General features: G+C 40.3%; 1 protein-coding gene across 7 annotated transcripts in view; it reads left to right on the top strand.

Moving 5' to 3' along the window:
* Positions 1-18,964, top strand: part of GRIA3 (glutamate ionotropic receptor AMPA type subunit 3) — a 260,360-nt gene that overhangs the window by 162,219 nt on the left and 79,177 nt on the right. For all 7 annotated transcript variants that reach the window (XR_005023809.2, XM_036880848.2, XM_036880847.2 and 4 more), the window contains 5 exons: positions 5,394-5,555; positions 9,224-9,391; positions 12,961-13,065; positions 14,031-14,138; positions 15,157-15,363. Coding sequence is in view for 6 of the 7 variants with exons in the window: in XM_036880848.2 (XP_036736743.1) it covers positions 5,394-5,555; positions 9,224-9,391; positions 12,961-13,065; positions 14,031-14,138; positions 15,157-15,363 (750 nt within the window). In the remaining variant the exon portion in view is untranslated. The remainder of the gene's footprint in view (positions 1-5,393; positions 5,556-9,223; positions 9,392-12,960; positions 13,066-14,030; positions 14,139-15,156; positions 15,364-18,964) is intronic.

The raw sequence follows: 18,964 nt of genomic DNA, 5'->3' as shown, positions 1-18,964 counted from the left end.
TATCTAAAGAACTTTAAACCAAATGTTAATTTAGTTATGAGCCAAGGGTATGAATTAAAAAGTAAAAAGTTGTGAATCACTTATCACTAAATATTTAAGCCAATAAGCAAACTTATACTTTTTCTAAAGACAGAGATTTTCTGACTATAATTTTTTAAATCCATCTCTAGTCACATGTATTGCTGTCTGGTCATTCAGTGTCACTTCTATTCACAGCAGTATTGATGGGGGTGGGCCTCTGGCCCAGAAGGAAGCCTGCGTGGGAATAGTTACAGTGTGTCTGACAGGAGGCTTCATGACAGTGGTCAGAGCCAATTGGCTGAGGGAACTGTGTCCCACTCATGGGTATTTCTGTCAGGGAGGAGTGAGGATGGAACTCTCCAGAAAAGTTCATATGATAAAGACTGACTAGTAAGAGGCAGCTTTAGGGGTGGAGTCTGAGGTAGCTAGATGTGGACAGTCATTTGACAGTTGCCAGGTAGACAGGTAAGATGCATGCCTTCCTCAATTACTCCCTACCCCTGGCAACCCCATCTCTTTTCTCTTTTACTTCTTAGGTTTGGCTGTTGAAAGCCTAATTCTGCCTCATTCCATTTTTTTTTAAGTTTTGGGCTACTAGGAACCCTAAATTCCACACATAGCACATTATGGGTGGCCATCCCCAAGTGCTGCTGATCATGGGAAGGGAGGAAATGGGGGACTAGGAAGCAAAAAAAATCTTCCTTCAGCCAGAAACTCTCTCCTAAAATACCTGTTCCTACATCTTACCCCTGCCCTTTCCCTTTTACCTTATGGCTTTGGGGTGGTAACATCTATGTGGGCAATTTTATAAGCCTTCAGGGAAGCCAGAGACTTCAATTCTCAAAACAGTCCCACTTGTAGATCAAAATGTGAGGAAAAAATTGGCCAGGAGCTAGGAAATGCTAACCATTTTGCTAGAGCTGCTCATCTAACATCCATTCCCATGCTTCTTAACTTTCTCCAGTTAGAGCCGAGTGCTAGATAGCCAACTCTGTTACAATAATTTGTATAAAGTTTAGGGAGGACAAGCAATCGAAATTCCCAAAAGTACAGACATTGGGCAGCTAACTTCAAGTAAAGGTCACCAAAAGGTAACAAGAAAAAAACAAACCAGGAGCATCCAGCTTCTAAGATCTCCCATTCTCCCACTCTCTCCCCTTCCTCCTTTCCACTGTCATTTACTGAAGCTGGGGCAGCCAGATGTGTTCAGTTACTATCTTAACAGAGATTTTAGGGGATTTGTCCTCAATTTTCCCAACTCAAGGACTATGGATGAGAAGTCCCAAAAAGCAAATACAGCAAGAGTTTTTGAGCTATGATTTAAAATAAAAGGTTAAAAGGAAAAGGAGAGCTAGATGCCTATCCTAACACAACCCTGCCTGCCATTCACCCCTCTTTCCCAAGTCGCTCCTATCATCATTTCCTGTGGAAGGTCTGGTGGTCAGCTCTGCTTAACAAGTGTCTGCTGAGGCTTTGGAAGGAGTCCAGCCTCAATTTTCAAAATGCCATAGTTTGTGCTTGTGCACAACTACAATAAAATATAAAGATGCCGAAGGTCCCTGACTTACAGTGGTTCAACATAGAATTTTTCAGCTTCACAGTGGTGCAAAGGCAATGCATATTCAGTGAAAACCATCCTTGGAATTTTGGGTTTGGACCCCCCCCCGGGGCTGGTGACATGCGGTAGGATGCTCTCTCATGATGCTGGGTGGGGCAGCAAGCCACAGCTCCCAGTCAGCCACGCCTGCGTGAGGGTGAACACCCAGTACACTTACAACCATTCTGCTTTTCGCTTTCAGTATTCAATACATTACATGTACATTTCATGACAGCATTTAATACATTGCTCATTACATGAGTATTCAATACATTTGGTACTTTATTCTAAAATAGGCATTGTGTTAGATGATTTAGCCAAACTGTAGGCTAATGTAAGTGTCCAGAGCACAATTAAGGTGGGCTAGACTAAGCTATGATGTTTGGTAGGTTAGGTGTGTTAAATGCATTTTCAACTTATTGATAATTTCAAATTACAATGGGCTTATCAGGACCTAACCCAATCATAAGTCAAGGAAGATCATAAGTCAAGGAAGTATGTGAAAGAGAACAGAACATGTTTTAAAACAATAAAACAGAGGCAAGAGGGAAACCAAGAGCCAGGCAATTTCTCTTCCATAGCCAACCCTCTCCTAACTTCCTTTTTACTACCATTGCTCTTCCCCCTCTGAACTGTTTACCTATTTCATCTGTTTTGATGGTCATTTCTTCATGTTAGTTTTCTTACAGAAGGTTAAGAGATATTTGGCATTTATATCCAAACTTGAGGTCAGTATGCTGACAGTTCAAAAAGAAAGATCTAGCAATTTTAATTTCTACAGTGTTGGGGATTGTAAGTGGCCACTTGAACCATGAAACTCAGCAGTATTTGGTACAAAAAGAAAATTCTTCTTTAAGAAGGTATCATGGAAGAATCATGAAGAGTTAAGCAATTCCTGCCTATTAGCTGGAACAGCTTTCTCTAACATCTCCCTAAATACCTATCACCTCCTTTCTTTTTCTTCCACACTTCTGCCCTCTCCATTTTGTCCATGGGGCTGTTAATGCTTTCTGCACAGGTGGACAGATAAGCCTTCACGGCAGGCAGTAGGAGCTAGTGTTGTGTAGGTCTTGCCGGCAAGGAGAACAGTTTGAGGTGACCTTCCTCTGGCTGGTTTTGTGCTCCTGTGGACACATTTCATGCACAAGGGCAGCCAGGCTGATTCAGGTATGACGTGTGCTACATCCTCAGTGGTAATGGTTGATGTGTGGTGGAGAGATTGGTGCAGAGTATGCCTATGAAGAGATTTCAACATTATAGTATGTTTATTGAAGAAGTCTCCCAAGTGGGAATATAGGGGCCTATGGAGCAAAGTGAAGCCTCCTGGGAGTAAGTGGAGATGACTGGTGGAGGAAATTGGAGTTGAACCCCTCTTTTTAAAAGTATCTGTGCCAAGAAAAGGGTAATGAGGGAAAATCTTTCTGGAATGGAATGGTATGGTGAGTAACGAGATTGAAACGCTGGCTCTTATGTGTCAAGGTAGACGTGAGATTTGTGGGATCCTTTCTCCCTCCACTGTGTTGATCTTGCGTTGCCATTTTAACCTGCTGTGGGTACTAGATAAACAAGAGCACACTGCTTATCAGAGCTTGAGGGGCACTGGAGGGGCTGCTTCCTAGTGTGTGCTGTGGCCATTGACCCCAGGGACCAGGATCGTGACTGAAGCCTTCTCATCCCCTTTCTCTCAAGCAGGGGGCCTCTGCTTTTTGAGCTCAGGCTTTCAACACACAGGAGAACACAAGAGAACCCACTCTTCACCCCCACCAGCAGGCAGGGGTGCTCATGGTCAATACGCTCGTATAACACTTATTAACTGACCAATATGGTTTGGTCCAGTAAATGAATTAAAGCCATTTGTTAAAGTTTCATCCTAGGGTCTCTATTGGTATGTATGTTTAGGGGGTGAGAGTGGGGAGTTGGGTAACAAGCTTAAGCCACAACTAGAACCTCTGGTAGGCTTTATACATGGGTCAACCTGTCTACTGATCTAGTGCAAGGGGGACAAATGGGAGAAAACACCAAGTCTTAGTTTTTTTTGTGAAGGAGGCCTTTGGGAGAAAACTCATCCTAACAAGTTCATGTTAATTTTTAAAACCCTTTGTGATTATCAGAAAGGAGGAATGATTCTCAGTGATGCAAACTATTTGGCTCCTTGTCCAGTCTCCACTGACTCATAGCACACGTATGAGAGGAGGAGGAAGGGGTCACGAATGATAACTGGAAAGGCTGTTTCACTAAATTTTTTTCTAAGACTGCCTGCCTTGTTGCCTATGTTAAAGAAATCTAAAAGTAAAAGAAGCAGGGACCGGAGTGATGACTAGACAGGTGCACAGGAGGGTCCTTCTGGATATCAGTAATGTTCATGAGTTCAGTTTGTGAAAATTGATCAGGTTATATACCTAAAGATATGCGCCCTCTTCTACATGATTATTATACACCAATAAAAACTTAGAATGCAAAAAAGGAGAACTTTAGAGAATAGGGATTTGAGTAATACAGGTATATGCATTTATCAAAACTCATCAAGTGGTACATTTAAGATTTGTGCATTTCATTGGATATAAATTTTACCTCAAAAAAGAAGACAGCAAGAAAGAAAAGAAAAAGAAAGAAATCTGCAAACAAACACTGAACTCCAGTTAATGACCTGCATGCCAGTCTTTTGGTGTGAAATACACTGATGTTCACAACTACTTTGAAATGCATCCAAAAAACAAAATGGATTGATGGGTGGATGGAAAAATAGTAATTGTGAAATATGAGTAGTGACCATACGTAGTGTTCACCATACTATTCTTTCAACTTTTTCTGTATCCTTGAAAATTTTATATGAGAATGTGGGGAGGAGAATCTAAAGAGAGGAGGAGGATTCTCCCCATTTCTTTGTGAGTATAAATGTTAGCTTCAGCCCACTGAGGATGCAAATGTGTCCACAGCAGCTAGTAAGAGACAGATATCTAGCAGAAATCGCACAATCCCTGGGAGAAGGGTCCCAGAAGATAGCCATGCCCAGGGGAACTGGTGATACCCCAGGGGAGATGGCTTGGTGTGAACCTGAAGATATTCCTTAGGGGACAGAGACCCCAGAGAGTAACCAGATCAAGGGAAGAAGAAAATGGTGGATGCTATGAAGTAGATGTCAAGACTTGTTTATGGACACACGTGAGACATACCCTGGGGTCCGCACCATCGTATACAACCAAGCTGTCTGTTGTACTCTTTGGCATTTCTAGAAATCACAAATGTTGAAAATACTTACCAGAATCTGAAGCAATCTGGTATGTTTGGCATGTTAAGCTGAAGAGAAGTTTTTTATACCTCTACTCAGCGTCAAACTTTTCCAACATTTGCCAATTTACGTGAAGCATTGTATTTCTGCTTAATGAAGAAAGATTCAAAATACAGGTAAATGAAACAAACCAAAACATTTGCTTGATCTTGACACCAATGTCTGTCCTTGCAGCAGCTACACTAAATAAAGACACCAGCACTAAAATGGAAGGATGCGTATTTTCTTCCTCATGCCTGTAGTTTCAGAGACTCAGTGCCCTAAGAACTAGTCCATATCCAGGGTTTTTGTTTGTTTGTTTGTTTGTTGTCTTTTATTGTTTTTATTGAGACATAATTAACATACAACATTGTGCCAAGGGCTTTCTTAATTGTTAAACAGCGATTCTGGAGAAGGAAGTTCATTTCCTCCTTAGCACTCTAACGACAGATATGGTAAGAACTCACAATCTCCCCCAATCATGATTCTCATTCAATCTCTTTCTAGGGTTTTACCGATATTTTGCTAGAAAGAGTCATGCATGGGGGAGCAAACATTACAGGATTCCAGATTGTCAACAACGAAAACCCTATGGTTCAGCAGTTCATACAGCGCTGGGTACGTCTGGATGAAAGGGAATTCCCTGAAGCCAAGAATGCGCCACTAAAGGTAATGACTGCTCCATGGCAAGCAGAAACTGTCAGCCAGCTTTTCAAAGCTTCTCAGTATTCCTTTATTTTATATATATATATATTGACGGCCATCCTGCAATCAAGTGGTCTTTCCTCACAACTGTTTCAAGAATGCTAAAATGCTACCGTGGGTGCTGCAGCTGCATTTGAAAACAAAACTCCCAAATAAAGAAGCTATTGAGAAAGGAGGTCTTTTAAAAGCCAGTGTCATTGACTTAATTTTTTAATGGATTTCATTTGTAATATGCTCATAATAATTTACAATATTACAAGAACCTGAGTCAGGCAAAGGCTAGGGGGCAGTGGGAATAGGCAAGGAAGATTGATAGCTTGAAACAGAAAATTAGATTTTACATTATTTATGTGATTGCTTTGTGTTAATAAGCTTCATGAATCTCAGTACACCCAAGTGAATTAGGCTGTAATACCGAGTGTATGTTGCCTATACGTGTAATGAACGGAAATGTTTTCCTGCCTGCAAAAGTATCTTTAAAAATAATTACCTAAGTTGCTCATTTACATGAAATCAAGATAAGAATATTAAAAGTATAAAGTCATGCTTACAGTGCACATTTTTCATATGTGTTCCCTTATGGCTAGAAATCCTATTATTTAAAAATCAGGAATTAAAACATAAATTAGAGAAAAGTTATTCATGTTTTACAAAGGATCCTTCAAATGTATTTTTTTAAGTAACCATTCTCTCAGTGCATTGATTCAAGTATGAAACTGACTTGAAATTCTTCCTTCCTCATGGTTTCAAGATACCCAAGCTCACTTCCTCCCGGGCAAGAATAAAATAAGGGAGACTAATGGGGACACAGATCAGAGAAGAGACACATTCTATATCACCTAGGCAGGTCCACTCTGAATGGGTCAGATCCGAACATAATACAAGTGGGACCTTCCTTTATGCGATTGGTATGTTCTAGAAGAGTTAAACATAATGTTTTCATTCATTTAAACTACTCACTAGTTAAGTAGTGTTCTGTAGTAGTGATTATAGTATGCATGACACATTTTTCTAGGACACTCCTGTTTTAAACATTCTGGACCATGGTCAGATCAGGCATCCTCATATATTTTAGCAAATATGGTCACAATCCCTAAGATGATTATTTTATTTTGAGATAAAATTGATTTATGGCATTATATTAGTGTTAGGTATATAATGATTCACAAAAGAGTTTATACCTTCTGACCACTGACCACCTCTACCCATTTCCTCTAGCTCCAGCCTCTGGCAACCACCAATGTGTTCTATTTCTATGAGTTCAGTTTTTTTTTTAGATTCCACATATAAGTGAGATCATACAGTATTTACATTTCTCTGACTTACTGCATTTAACATAGTGTCCTCAAGCTCTATCCATGTTGTCTCAAATGGCAGGATTTCCTTTTTATGGGTGAATAATATTCCATTGTATATACACACATTTTCTTTATCCATTCATCTGTTGATGGACACTCAGTTCATTTCCATGTCATGGTTACTGTGAATAATGCTGCAAATAACATGGGGTGCAGATATCTTTTTGAGATAGCAATTTTGTTTCCTTTGGATAAATCCACAGAAGTGGAATTGCTGGACCATATGGTAGTTCTACTTTTAATATTTTGAGGAACCTCCATAGTGGCCAAACTAATTTCTGTTCCCACAAGAGTTCCCTTTTCTCCATATCCTCACCAACACCTGTCTTTTCTTGTCTTTTTGATACAGTCATTTTAACAGTTGTAAGGTCATATTTCACTATGGTTTTGATTTGCATTTCCCTGACAATTTGAATCTTTTTTGTGTACTAAATCTACCCACTACATTTAGGTGAGCTTATACAAATTTAGATTTTCATAAATTTACCTATCTGCTACTTTGCCATCCTTAAATTTAGCAGATAAGAGGTAGAGGAGAGAAATCATTTATTGAACATTTTAGGGGGTACCTACAATGTGTCTGGCACCATTAGGCACAAAAAATGGACAAGGGTAAAAGTGTGAAAAGGGTACTATAGAGTAGTTCATGCCTTCTCTGAAGCCGCAGAGGTTGTACAAATGAGAAGGACAATCTCAGCACTGGATTATTCATTGAGAACTCATGGTACGTATAATGTAAAGTCCTCAGAACTTGCTGAGAAGAACTGTTCAGGAGTATAAGTACAACCCTTGAAATAACTTAGGAAAATGGGATATTTAAATAAATGGTTACAACTTGCAGACTACTTTTGCTTAGTACTAGTCATTATGTACCCTTGCTCTTTATCAATCAGACAAAAGCCCACTTTAGAAATTGATATACAATATTTTTGATTAGGAAATAAAATTGTCTAGAGATTAACATCCTGATGCTTCATTTATTCTATATTTTATGAATGTTTCCTTTTGGGGCTTTTTTCTTTTTTTTTGACATGCTCACACATTGGTAAGTGGAAGCTGAAAAAGTGGAAAATTAACTCGCTCTTTTGGCATGGCTTAGAAAGGACTACATGAAGATCACTGACAATTTATGCAGTCAGCTGAAAAAACCCACCACCGTGCTGGCTTCATATAGTGCTAGGATGAACAGACACAAAGGGATTTTTTTTTTCATGAAAGAACGTATGTCCTCTGTTCAGTCATACTTGATGATTTGCTCCTAAAAGAAAAGTAACATGAGAAGAGTCAGAAAAGTAAAATGATTGTTGTAAAGATGACAATGTACTCACTCCCAATTGCATATGGACATACTAGAGAGAGAGAAAACTCCCCCTAGGACATTTTGCTTCATGAAAAAAAAAAAACATCAACATAATTCTCTATTCTACCGGTATTTGTCACCCCTGCAAAATAGAAGCCAGTTTATTTTAATCATACTTTATTGATTCATTTAATAAAAAGGCATCTGCCGTGTCAAATTGCACATAATCAAATCCCTTGCATTAAGTGACTGGCCTCATCCCCTAATAAAGCATGTCAATATATCCAAGGCATAGAAAATAAGGGTTCTTGCCTGTAAGAGGGAGCATCATGCAGTACTGCCTATGAATTATCAATGTTATCAGATTTAAAACTCAATAACAATTGTAATTTTCTACAATTGAAAACCAGCTTTGGGTTTTGCTCCCCCCAGGAAACAAACACTGATTTATTGCTGGCCAGAGGTCCTAGTTCTCCAGAAACGTGGTCCAGACAGAAATGATTAATGTTTCCTTCCAAATTAATTTCAAGCTGTCTAACTTAGCTATTTCCGTTTTCCCCTAAATAAACACCAGATCTGAATTTTCTATTACAAACAGCAATAACCCAGTCTTGCTTTAGGATATGGTGTTTCCTCTCCAATCTGCGTACACCATCCTTTTAACTTCACACATATTTCTTTCTCTCTCAAGGCCCTGGACTTTTAGTAGTGAGTCACTCAATATGAGTGTTGAGAGGAAGAGAGTCCCTTGAGCAATTTGATCTTAATAATCTTAACACGTGCACACAAGAGGTAAGAGGCACCCTTCTGGAATGAATCAAAGTCCGCCTTGCCCAGGGAGCTCTGTTGATCCAGATAATTAAGAGGGTGACCTCGCAGAGCAGGAGATGGAGGTGAATGAAAATTACAAGGAGAGGGCAAGTTTTGAGGGCGTCGTTTGTCACAATAACTTGTTTGCCATGCCTCCATTTCAGTATACGTCTGCCCTGACGCACGACGCCATACTGGTCATAGCAGAAGCATTCCGCTATCTGAGGAGACAGCGCGTGGACGTGTCCCGGAGAGGCAGTGCTGGAGACTGCTTAGCAAATCCTGCTGTGCCCTGGAGTCAAGGAATTGATATCGAGCGAGCTCTGAAAATGGTAAAAACCCCAGTGGCTCAGTCAGGGGACAAGGGGATTAGAATGAGACCTCAGTCTTGAGGAAAAACATACTAAAAGGGAAGGGAACAGAATCTACACATAGAATGTCAGAGTGTGCTGAAAGATGAGCATGGATATTTATGCATCAACACCTAGAAATCTAAAACTAGCACATTCTTCCTTAGAGCTCGACAAACTGCTACCTTAAACTTGCCACATTGGAAGTATTCAATCAAAAGGCATTAGTAGCCCCATGTCTTTCTCCAAGAAAGAGATATGACTCATTCTCCCATCACGCAGATTTTTATGTCATTATGTTAGTTCCCTAACAAATGCCCGAAGTGTAGTTTTATGGAGGTAGCACAGCACCATTTTGAAGAGCAGTTAACTAAATTCAACTATCATAGCATTACAAGATTTGTATTGTCAGGTGAAACATAATGATGAGTGAAATACAAAACTCCCTCCCAGTGAATCAAAAGGAGTTTTTACCAACAAAACCTCCAGGGGAAAGTGCCAGCCTCTCCAATTGACTCCAAGTAGAAAACTGGCTACCAGAATGAAGGAAAGAAATTCTAGGAAAAAATCAGGTTGATCACACTATTGCACAAAGAGCTTCTCATGTCCAAGCCATTGATAAAGCTCAAACTATAAGCCAGGTAAGCAACGTTCCTCTCCAGGCCCTAGTGACCAAACATTCAATCAAAAGGATGCTGGACCGTTTTCTACAGACCAACCTCTTCCTATTGCTCCACAGAGGCTGGAAACTGTGGACCTTCTCCAAAAGTATATGATAAAGGCTTAGTACAATTCCACTATTCAGAGGTATTGCAAGGGAGGTTGATCTAAAGTACTAAAGGTTTTATTACATTAAAAGAAATCCCATTTCATTTGAGTTCATTAAAAGTGAGAAGGCATAATGTAAAGCATCACTCATTATAACAAGCACATAGTTGTCCCTCAATAAATCATTCTGTTCCTTCAAAGAAATCTGGCAAACAAAATCATTGTCTGATAGAGGCTCCTAAGGGGCCTACTTTAATGAGTAAATGAGCACACCATTCATTCAGTAAATATTTATTAAGCACCAACGACTACGTATCAGGCTCGAGCTCAGTATGCAAACATGAAATAAGATGATGGGAGCTCACATTTCAATTGTGAATATGTAAACAGATGTTTTTAAAGACCTTAAAGCCATTTGCAAATTGGGTGATCATTCACCTCACAAACTTCAGATAGTGCCATCTCGGCTTGGTCTACTGAAATATGTCACAATTCTCAATCGTTGAGACTTGTCCACTGATTCAGTAACATTAAGCACCTGCTTGATCCCAGACTCGGTATTAGTTGCTGAGAACACTGAAAAAGAATGTCCCTCACTTTGAGAGGCTCCCAGTCTAGTAGGGAAGATGGAAAAACAGAATACTAAACTGCCGTGGTTCAGTCCTACAGAGGGTGCAGTGGCAACCCAAAGGGGACGTGCCTAATACAGACTGGAGTTGAGGGACAGGGACGATTGAACAAAGGATCCCAGAAGGGATGGAGGGAAACTGTCACTGACATTCACATCATTAAAAATAGACTTCTCTCTGAGTGGTAGTCCACTTCTACTTCTGCTCACCAGAAATTTTAATCATGGGGTCTGGAATCTCTCAAACATGCCTAGACTGCTGCCCAGTTTCTATATCATGTTCAAATAGGCTGGATCTTTAGAAATATACAATTGTCAATGAGCCTTGAAATATTTGCTATATTCAGTAATGGATGACTTCCTTAATAAATTCCTATGGGAGTGTGTCTGCCATACTTACCTCCTCCCCTAGAAATCCAGGCTCAAAATAGAATGTAAAGGACCCCCATGCATCACAGTATGCAGCAGACCCATCCTACTGGGTAAGAAATTTCTATCTCAACAAAGAACCTTTTCTTTAATTAGAAGTGTGACATCACTTTCTCTGTAAGCCTAAGCTGACAACAATGCTTCACACTGGAGCATTCCTCCTTCAGTGAGAATTCCAGCTTTCTATTGGTGGTGAAGAAGCCTCCTTCCCTTTAAAACGATGCTCCCTAATATTTGACATCAATTTCCCTTCTGCAGTGCAAGCCTATTACCACCACTGACTTCTTAATAGCTTGTCACTTCCTATAAGTAAAGAAAAAGCATTCCATCCCTTCACTCTAGGAAAATGAAACAGATTCCTTTTATTTGAAGCAAATTCCTTGACCCCCTGCTCACCAGATGAGTAACTCAAGTGGGTTGAACTGAACAGTAATGACTTATATTTATAGAGGGTCTTTCATGCAATGTCCTGAACTCTAAAATAGATAAGGAAATCTCTCCAGCACAGATGGCCTTTTATTAGTTCATAATACTGGGCCCAGACTGTGGAAAAAATGTGGCATACATGAATCTACATTTGGCATCCCAAATAGGTGTCCAGACTATTCCAGTAACTCTCTCATCCAATACTCCAACACTCCTGATTCGTTAGACTCAATAGACTTCATCAGTCTATGGATTATCCCTCTATGGCCTAGATTTCTGCCACCTGTCTCTAGTTGGGCATAGGTTAAATAAGAAGAAAAACCATCCCTATTACTGTGGTAGCTGGTAAATGTGTAACACTCTCAAGAAACAGAACTAAATTCATTTCAGTTAATAATTCAGCATAGCCAAGTATATATTGCAATGCACACTACATGCCAGGCACTGTTCTAAACATTATATGTTTATTTAATGTATAATTCATTTAATCTTCCAAAACCTCTGAGGGATCGGTACTGCTAGGATTTCCCATTTTACAGGTTAGGACACTGAAGTACAAAAACATTAAGGAATATTCCCAAGGCCATACACTTGGTAAGTGATGAAGCTAGGACATGAATCCAGGAACTCCAGAGCCCCTGTTACTGAAACCAGTTTATTTATGTTGGGAATACTAAACTAAGACACAGACAGCCACAGCCCCCAAAGAACTCCTAGCTTAGAAGACTGCATTACCCCAATTAAGAAAACTCTTCAGGCTACTCCCTAAAGAAGAGAGTAATGGTTGAAATTTCAGGCCCTTGAGAAAGCAGTGGTAGGGCCCTCACTGTATCACAGAGGTAACTCCCTATCACACCTACCTATTTGAAGCCTCATAACTAAAAGCCATATGTAGAAAATATTGGGGTGGAAATGAAGAGCTATATAGACTTGATCAAGTGAATATAGCTCAATGACTCAAGATAAAAGTTCTCCAACATGGTCACGGGAATGGTAGTACAGTATGGTGAACATAGTCATTCTGTAACAGAATATAGTGATTCTGTAACATCTTTCTAAATTGACAGATAGTAACTGCACTAGTCAGGGTGAGGATTTAATAATGTGGGTAACAATGTGGGCAACCAATGAACCACTGTGTTGTATACTTGAAACCAATATAAGATTGTGTGTCAATGATACTTCAATTTTAAAAAAAGTTTTCCAACATTCTAAATTCTGTCAGTGGATGTCATCCCAGAGACCCAGAAGGCAATGATGGTGTGCTATTTTTAAATTTTACATTTTCCCCTTCTACCAGGTACAAGTACAAGGAATGACTGGAAACATCCAATTTGACACTTACGGTCGTAGGACAAATTATACTATTGATGTATATGAAATGAAAGTCACTGGCTCTCGAAAAGTAAGTAACCAAAAAGGTCCAAAGAAAAAGTCTTTCAGAAGGTGACAGCAGTCAGATATAAGAAATCAGATGTTCGGAAACATACACAAAACAAATTCCTACACATCATTTTTGCCTTTCCATTCAGTGAATAGTGTAGCTATGATGCAGAGTTACTTTGTAATCAAAGTATTCCATCTACACATTTTAAAAGGAGTATTTCCCTCTGAGGCTGTTCCTATAAAGTGATAGGCTCAAGAGTTATTAACGGGTTCCTACAATAGAAGGTGGAATCACAAATTTTTCAGCATGTTGCTTAAACAGAAGCTGTCAAGGCACATACAGTTTTAGCAAAAAAAAAATTGGAAAGTAGGTGTCTCTCCATGTTGCCAACTCACCTACCAAAAGAACTCTGGACAAAGGACTTTTCTCTACAACTAAATTTTATAACGTCCACCTCACTTCTATCATGCTGTTAGTTGAGTTAGGCATAAAATGGTAATTTAGTAGCCATTTCATAAAACCACAGAATATCAATCTTGTGTCATTTCTACAGGATATTTACTGGTTTCCCACCCCCACAGCACAAAGATGTGCTTTTAAAAGGGTACAGCACATCTTCAGAGCTCCTCAGGGCTGTAGCTTTAAAAGGATTGGCCTCTTACATTCAAAACAAAGTATTTTTCTGCTAGATAAGTTTTTTTTTTTAAGGGTTGATGGTCCTACAGTGGGCCAAATTATTTTACTAAGTATAAATAAAAGTGAGATGGGGATGGGAACACCCCCCCAAGGGGGGATGAAGGAACAGGCATATTTCACTGTTGGGGAGCTGGCGGGGGGGAGGCAAGACCAAGGGGAGATGGGACTTCAGTCCTTGTAAAGCTCAGCAACTGAGAAAGAAGTTTCATCCCACAACAGCACTAGTATTTATGTGGTACGTTTTGAGTGAAAAATAGGCAACCAGGTCAAATGTCTGCTCTTTTTAGGCTGGTTACTGGAATGAGTATGAAAGGTTTGTGCCTTTCTCGGATCAGCAGCTCAGCAATGACAGTGCATCCTCAGAGAACCGGACCATAGTAGTGACTACCATTCTGGTAGGTATGGAGAGAAGGCCGGTGGGCTTTCTGCACAGCAAGACTCTCTGCTTTCTGGAACAGTTTTAGATATCATTCTCCTCTTTACTCCCCACCCCCAAGTATAGGACTGATACTTCATCTGAACTTGAAATCTAATTTTTCACTATTGGGGAGATAGCACTATGTGGAGGAGAGAGTAGATTAAGGTTCTAATATGAGGTCTACCACTAACCTGTGTTTGACCGTGTGAGTCACAACCTCTCTAAGCCTTGGGTTATGTGTGTGTGTTTTTAATTTATAGAATGGGTATAATCATCATGTCCTAACTATGTCATAAGAGCATTTCAAGACAATACTCACCATGTAAAACTTTTCTGCAAAATTCAAAGCAGTATTGAAATGTGAGATCATATTCTTGGTTAGTTTAAAAATCTATTTTTATAGAGTGAAGTACTACGTGGAGTTCTCGGGTTAAAAAGAGTATGCTACTAGGTCTGAAACTGTGATTAACTGGGTATTTGGCTTTAGTTTGCCTTTCATTTAAACCTATATATCAAACCCTCACTTTGTCCTAGGTTCTGTACTAGGCCCTGAGGATCAAAAAATGAATGAGCACAGACCTTGACCTCACAAAGATCACAGTGCTTCTTCCCTAGGTCTTGCCTGAACTGGCTGTAGTTCCTACAGGGTAAATACTGAGAAATCAAAGGCAGTTCACCTTCATAGGATGAAGGGAAATACCTCTACCTAATTTAACTAAATCAAGGCTTTACAGGTGGAAACTGGTCTTTTCAAATGCTCAGAAAGAACTTAAATCCTTCTCTACTTCCTTAAAACATCAGCTAAGGACTCTGAGGAATATGTAGCCCAACAAATAGTCAATTGAGGCTCTTCATTTACTAAGCAAATGTTTTTAAAGGCTCTTGTGGCACACCAAACCACAGGAGCCATGGGGGGGAAAAAGAACCTTCATATTACATTTATCATCTCTTAGAAAACTGTTTAGGGGTAATTGATCTTCCTTCTGGTCCCAAAGGAATCACCATATGTAATGTACAAGAAGAACCATGAGCAACTGGAAGGAAATGAGCGGTATGAAGGCTATTGTGTAGACTTAGCCTATGAAATAGCCAAACACGTAAGGATCAAATACAAGTTGTCCATCGTTGGCGATGGGAAATACGGTGCAAGGGATCCGGAGACTAAAATATGGAATGGCATGGTTGGGGAACTTGTCTATGGGGTGAGTTTTTTTCGATTTTATTTTAATTTACTCCCATGATTTCCAATGAACAAAGATAAAGGATTTAATTTTCAAGTGCAGTACTTACCTAATTGTACTTTTCATATGGTCTGTAAGATAAATGTTTTCTTCTACAGTTGAATTCTATAAAGGTAGGTTATCAACAGCATTCTTTGTGCAACAGGATTATTTTACTAAAAGGAAAGTAAAATTGGGGAACTTTACTTGGCAACATTTAATACAGTCTGCCCACTTGTCAACATTAAATACAGCCTGCCCTCCATTGAAAATTTGTTCCTCTGTGTTCCCTGTCTCAGGCAGCAGAATCACCTGGCCATGTTTCCTCAATGCTCCCCTATCAATGCTTGTCCTATCAATTCTACTCTTATGTCTCTCAAATCCAGACATACTCTTCATTCCTGCCATTACCATCCTAGTTAAGGTTTTTACCATTTGTCAGTCTTTAACTGGTTTTCCCGTCTCTGCCCTTATGCTCACAAATCAGATCTCCATGTTATTGTTTGCCACTTCAAAAATCAGATAAAATTCAAAATCTTCAGCATGGCAAATATGGCACTCCATAGTCTGGCACCCACCTACCTCTCTGGCTTTATCTGGTACTCTTTTCCCTTCACACTCAATGGTTCAGCTATAGCAAAGTATGTGTTATTCCCTGAAGGTGCCCAGCTCTCACTTAGGGCATGCCTGGAAATGCCTTTGCCTCTCTTAGCTGTACAATATCACCTCTCTGTCTTCCATAACTCAGAGGTGCCACCTCTTACAGGAAGCCTTCCCTAATTCCATTACCCACCCGCACTGTGGTGAGGTGTCCATGCGTTTTGCTTCCTTATAGTTTCTGCTTTCTTATAGTGCTTTTGAACCTGTGTCATAATGATCTGTTTACAAGTTCAACTGCCCCAACTAGACTCTGAACTAAGGACAGAAGCCATACCTGATACACTTCAATATATAGAGCCCGGCACATAATGGAAGTTCAACAAATATTTGTTAGATGAATTAATGAATGAACAGAATGGCTCTGCCAAGGGCTTGCCCATGGGCCAAGTACAAAAGAAGTATGCTGATAATTAGGGCTGTTAAAGGAGTACAGCACATCTTCAGAGCTCCTCAGTGGCTTAGCTTTAAAAGGATTTGGCCTCTGACTAGGGATGTCAGATCTTGGGCTGTCCAGTGAGGCTTATGGAGACAAGCAGAACTGGGCATAAGAACTGTTCAATGGGTGAACCGGTCACTAGAGAACTAACACGGTGCAGGTAGTGGCAGCAAAGGCTTAGTTCTAACAAAGTTCATTTGCTTTGCTCATTTGTTTTAATGACCAGTCCCTGTCTGGACAACAGGTTAGAGAAGAACAGAAGAATCTAGGGGGTAGATATCCCGAGAAGAACCTGACAAAAGGCAAACATCCAAGTTCTCTATTGGACTAAGGTTTAAGATAAGGATTCCAGTGCTTGAGATGGGAATCAGCAAGAATAGGCAGAGCTCTCCAATCATGAGAGTCCTGGGGTCACTAAATAAGTTTCTGGAACAGGTCTTCAGGAACAAGCACGAAGGCAGAAGCTCATTGCTAAAAATAAGAGCACGGAAAGGGAATTCAGGCTTCTAATGAGACTGGACCTCAAGTGTCAAAACTAGGGCACCATCCCCATCCTCCAGTCAGACAAGCAGCAAGGCAGTTGGAACCTTAGCCTCCAAAACCATTGGGCTGGAGCCAGTTATCTCCTGTCTTGGGTCAAGGTTGGTCTGGGAACTGGAACAGGACTGAGTTACAGATGAGATTCAAGTGAACCCAGCTATGGGAAAGAGAAGAACTTGTAATGCCAGAGAGAGGGGACTTAACAAGGGACAGAGCACCTGTTGTGCTTTCTGGGGACTCCAAGAAGCTCTGAACCATGTTCACAAAGCTCTGTCCTCTTACTTTAAGAGTTGGTGATCAAGTCTTCCTCTCTTTCCTGTCCCTCATCTCCCTAACACTCAGGCTTCAAGAGGTCCTGTCTTGTCCACAGCTCTTCCCTGCTCTGAGCACATTACCTGATACACAGTAGATACTCACTGTTTGCTCTAATGAATGAATGCCTGGCATGCACTAACACTCAGCCAATATTCATGAACTTGAGTTCATTGTAGGAGGTGATCCTCTAATATTATTATTATTAGCTACCATTTGTTGCATAGTTACTGGTGGCCAGACACTGTGCTAAGTGCTTTACAGGCATTATGTAGCTTAATCCTCACAATGTACCTCCAAGGGAGGTGCCATTATTAACATCATTCTTCACATGAGAAAGCTGAAGCCTAGAGAGGGGAAGTCTCATGCCAAGGCCAAACAGCTTGTAGTGACACAATGATTTGACAACTGTCTCTGACAATGAAGTCCATGTTCTTTAACTATTGCCTATATTGTCCAACAGCCAAAGTATTGTTTCAGACCCATCCCATCCTAAAAGACAGTTGAAATTTATTCCTAAGGCCCTTGGTACCTTAGGCATTATGGAAGAAGAGTGTTTGGAAACAGAAGTTTGGCAAGGAATTTAAGGTGTCAGTTTCTACCGGGTGGGAGTCACTGACGTGAGAGCTACCAGCCCATCATCACTTCATAGCCAGAGATCTCTAGTGTCTCCACAGAAAACCTGCCACACACTGTAAATAGCACAATGCCCTCCTGGCTTTGAGCAGGACGTGAGACACAATGATGTAGAGCAAGGCAGATTTTCTGATGCTTTTTAGACAAAGACCAGCTTTCTCACTGGGTTTTGGTTCCTTCTCTGGTATGTCCTCTGTACTGTGCCCACCCAGTCTCCTTCCTTTCCTTCCTTCCTCTCCAATTTATGCATGTGTGAGTGAAGGAGCTTGAGAATGAGAGATCCCCTTGTTTAGTAATTTAGAAACCAGCTCACTACTGCTGAATGAGGAAAACTTCTTCTGAAGGAGACATCCCAGTTTTCCCTCCAGTTCTTTCTACTAAAGACAAAAGAGCCAGAGAAGGCTCTTATAGAAATGTACTCCTCCGTCTCCTAACCTAGAACAAGTTTCTGATGCTTTCTGGGACTATAATACAAGGTGATTCCTGGGAACTGACAGCCAACCAGCCCATCTGAGCAGACTGCCAAATTCCACTTCCCTCTAAAACTGGTGCCTATGAAAAATGGATGTTTTTACCATGCTTGGCGTGAGACCTCTCTGTTAGGGAGGATGATCTCATAAACTAAGTGTGTCTCCATCTTCATTTAGAACTTTTAATCTTTCAGCATTGGGAATTTTCAACTCCTCTGTCATTCATAGAAATGGACAAAAGTGACAACACAGGCATTCATTTCTGGGAGGCCTGGCCGCTTGTGGCTCACAAGTTGCTTAAGAAAAGAAGGGCAGAAAAACCTCAGTAATTTCCCCAAGTGCTCAAAAAGCAAAAGGACAGAACGTGGAACTATTTCATGCAATGAACATGAAAACTACACAGGTAGCCACAGCTTTATCTTTAGGATATTTTCTCTTATGCTTTTAGTATGTAAAACAAATCAGAGTAGGAAAAAAACTGAAAGGCAGAGATGAAAAAAAAAGCTTTGCAAAGGAGATTTCTGCCATA

Source organism: Manis pentadactyla, chromosome X, assembly GCF_030020395.1.
Source record: "Manis pentadactyla isolate mManPen7 chromosome X, mManPen7.hap1, whole genome shotgun sequence".
Lineage (NCBI taxonomy): Eukaryota > Metazoa > Chordata > Mammalia > Pholidota > Manidae > Manis > Manis pentadactyla.
The sequence above is the reverse complement of the archived record's forward strand: the minus strand, read 5'-3'. Positions and strand labels throughout refer to the sequence as shown.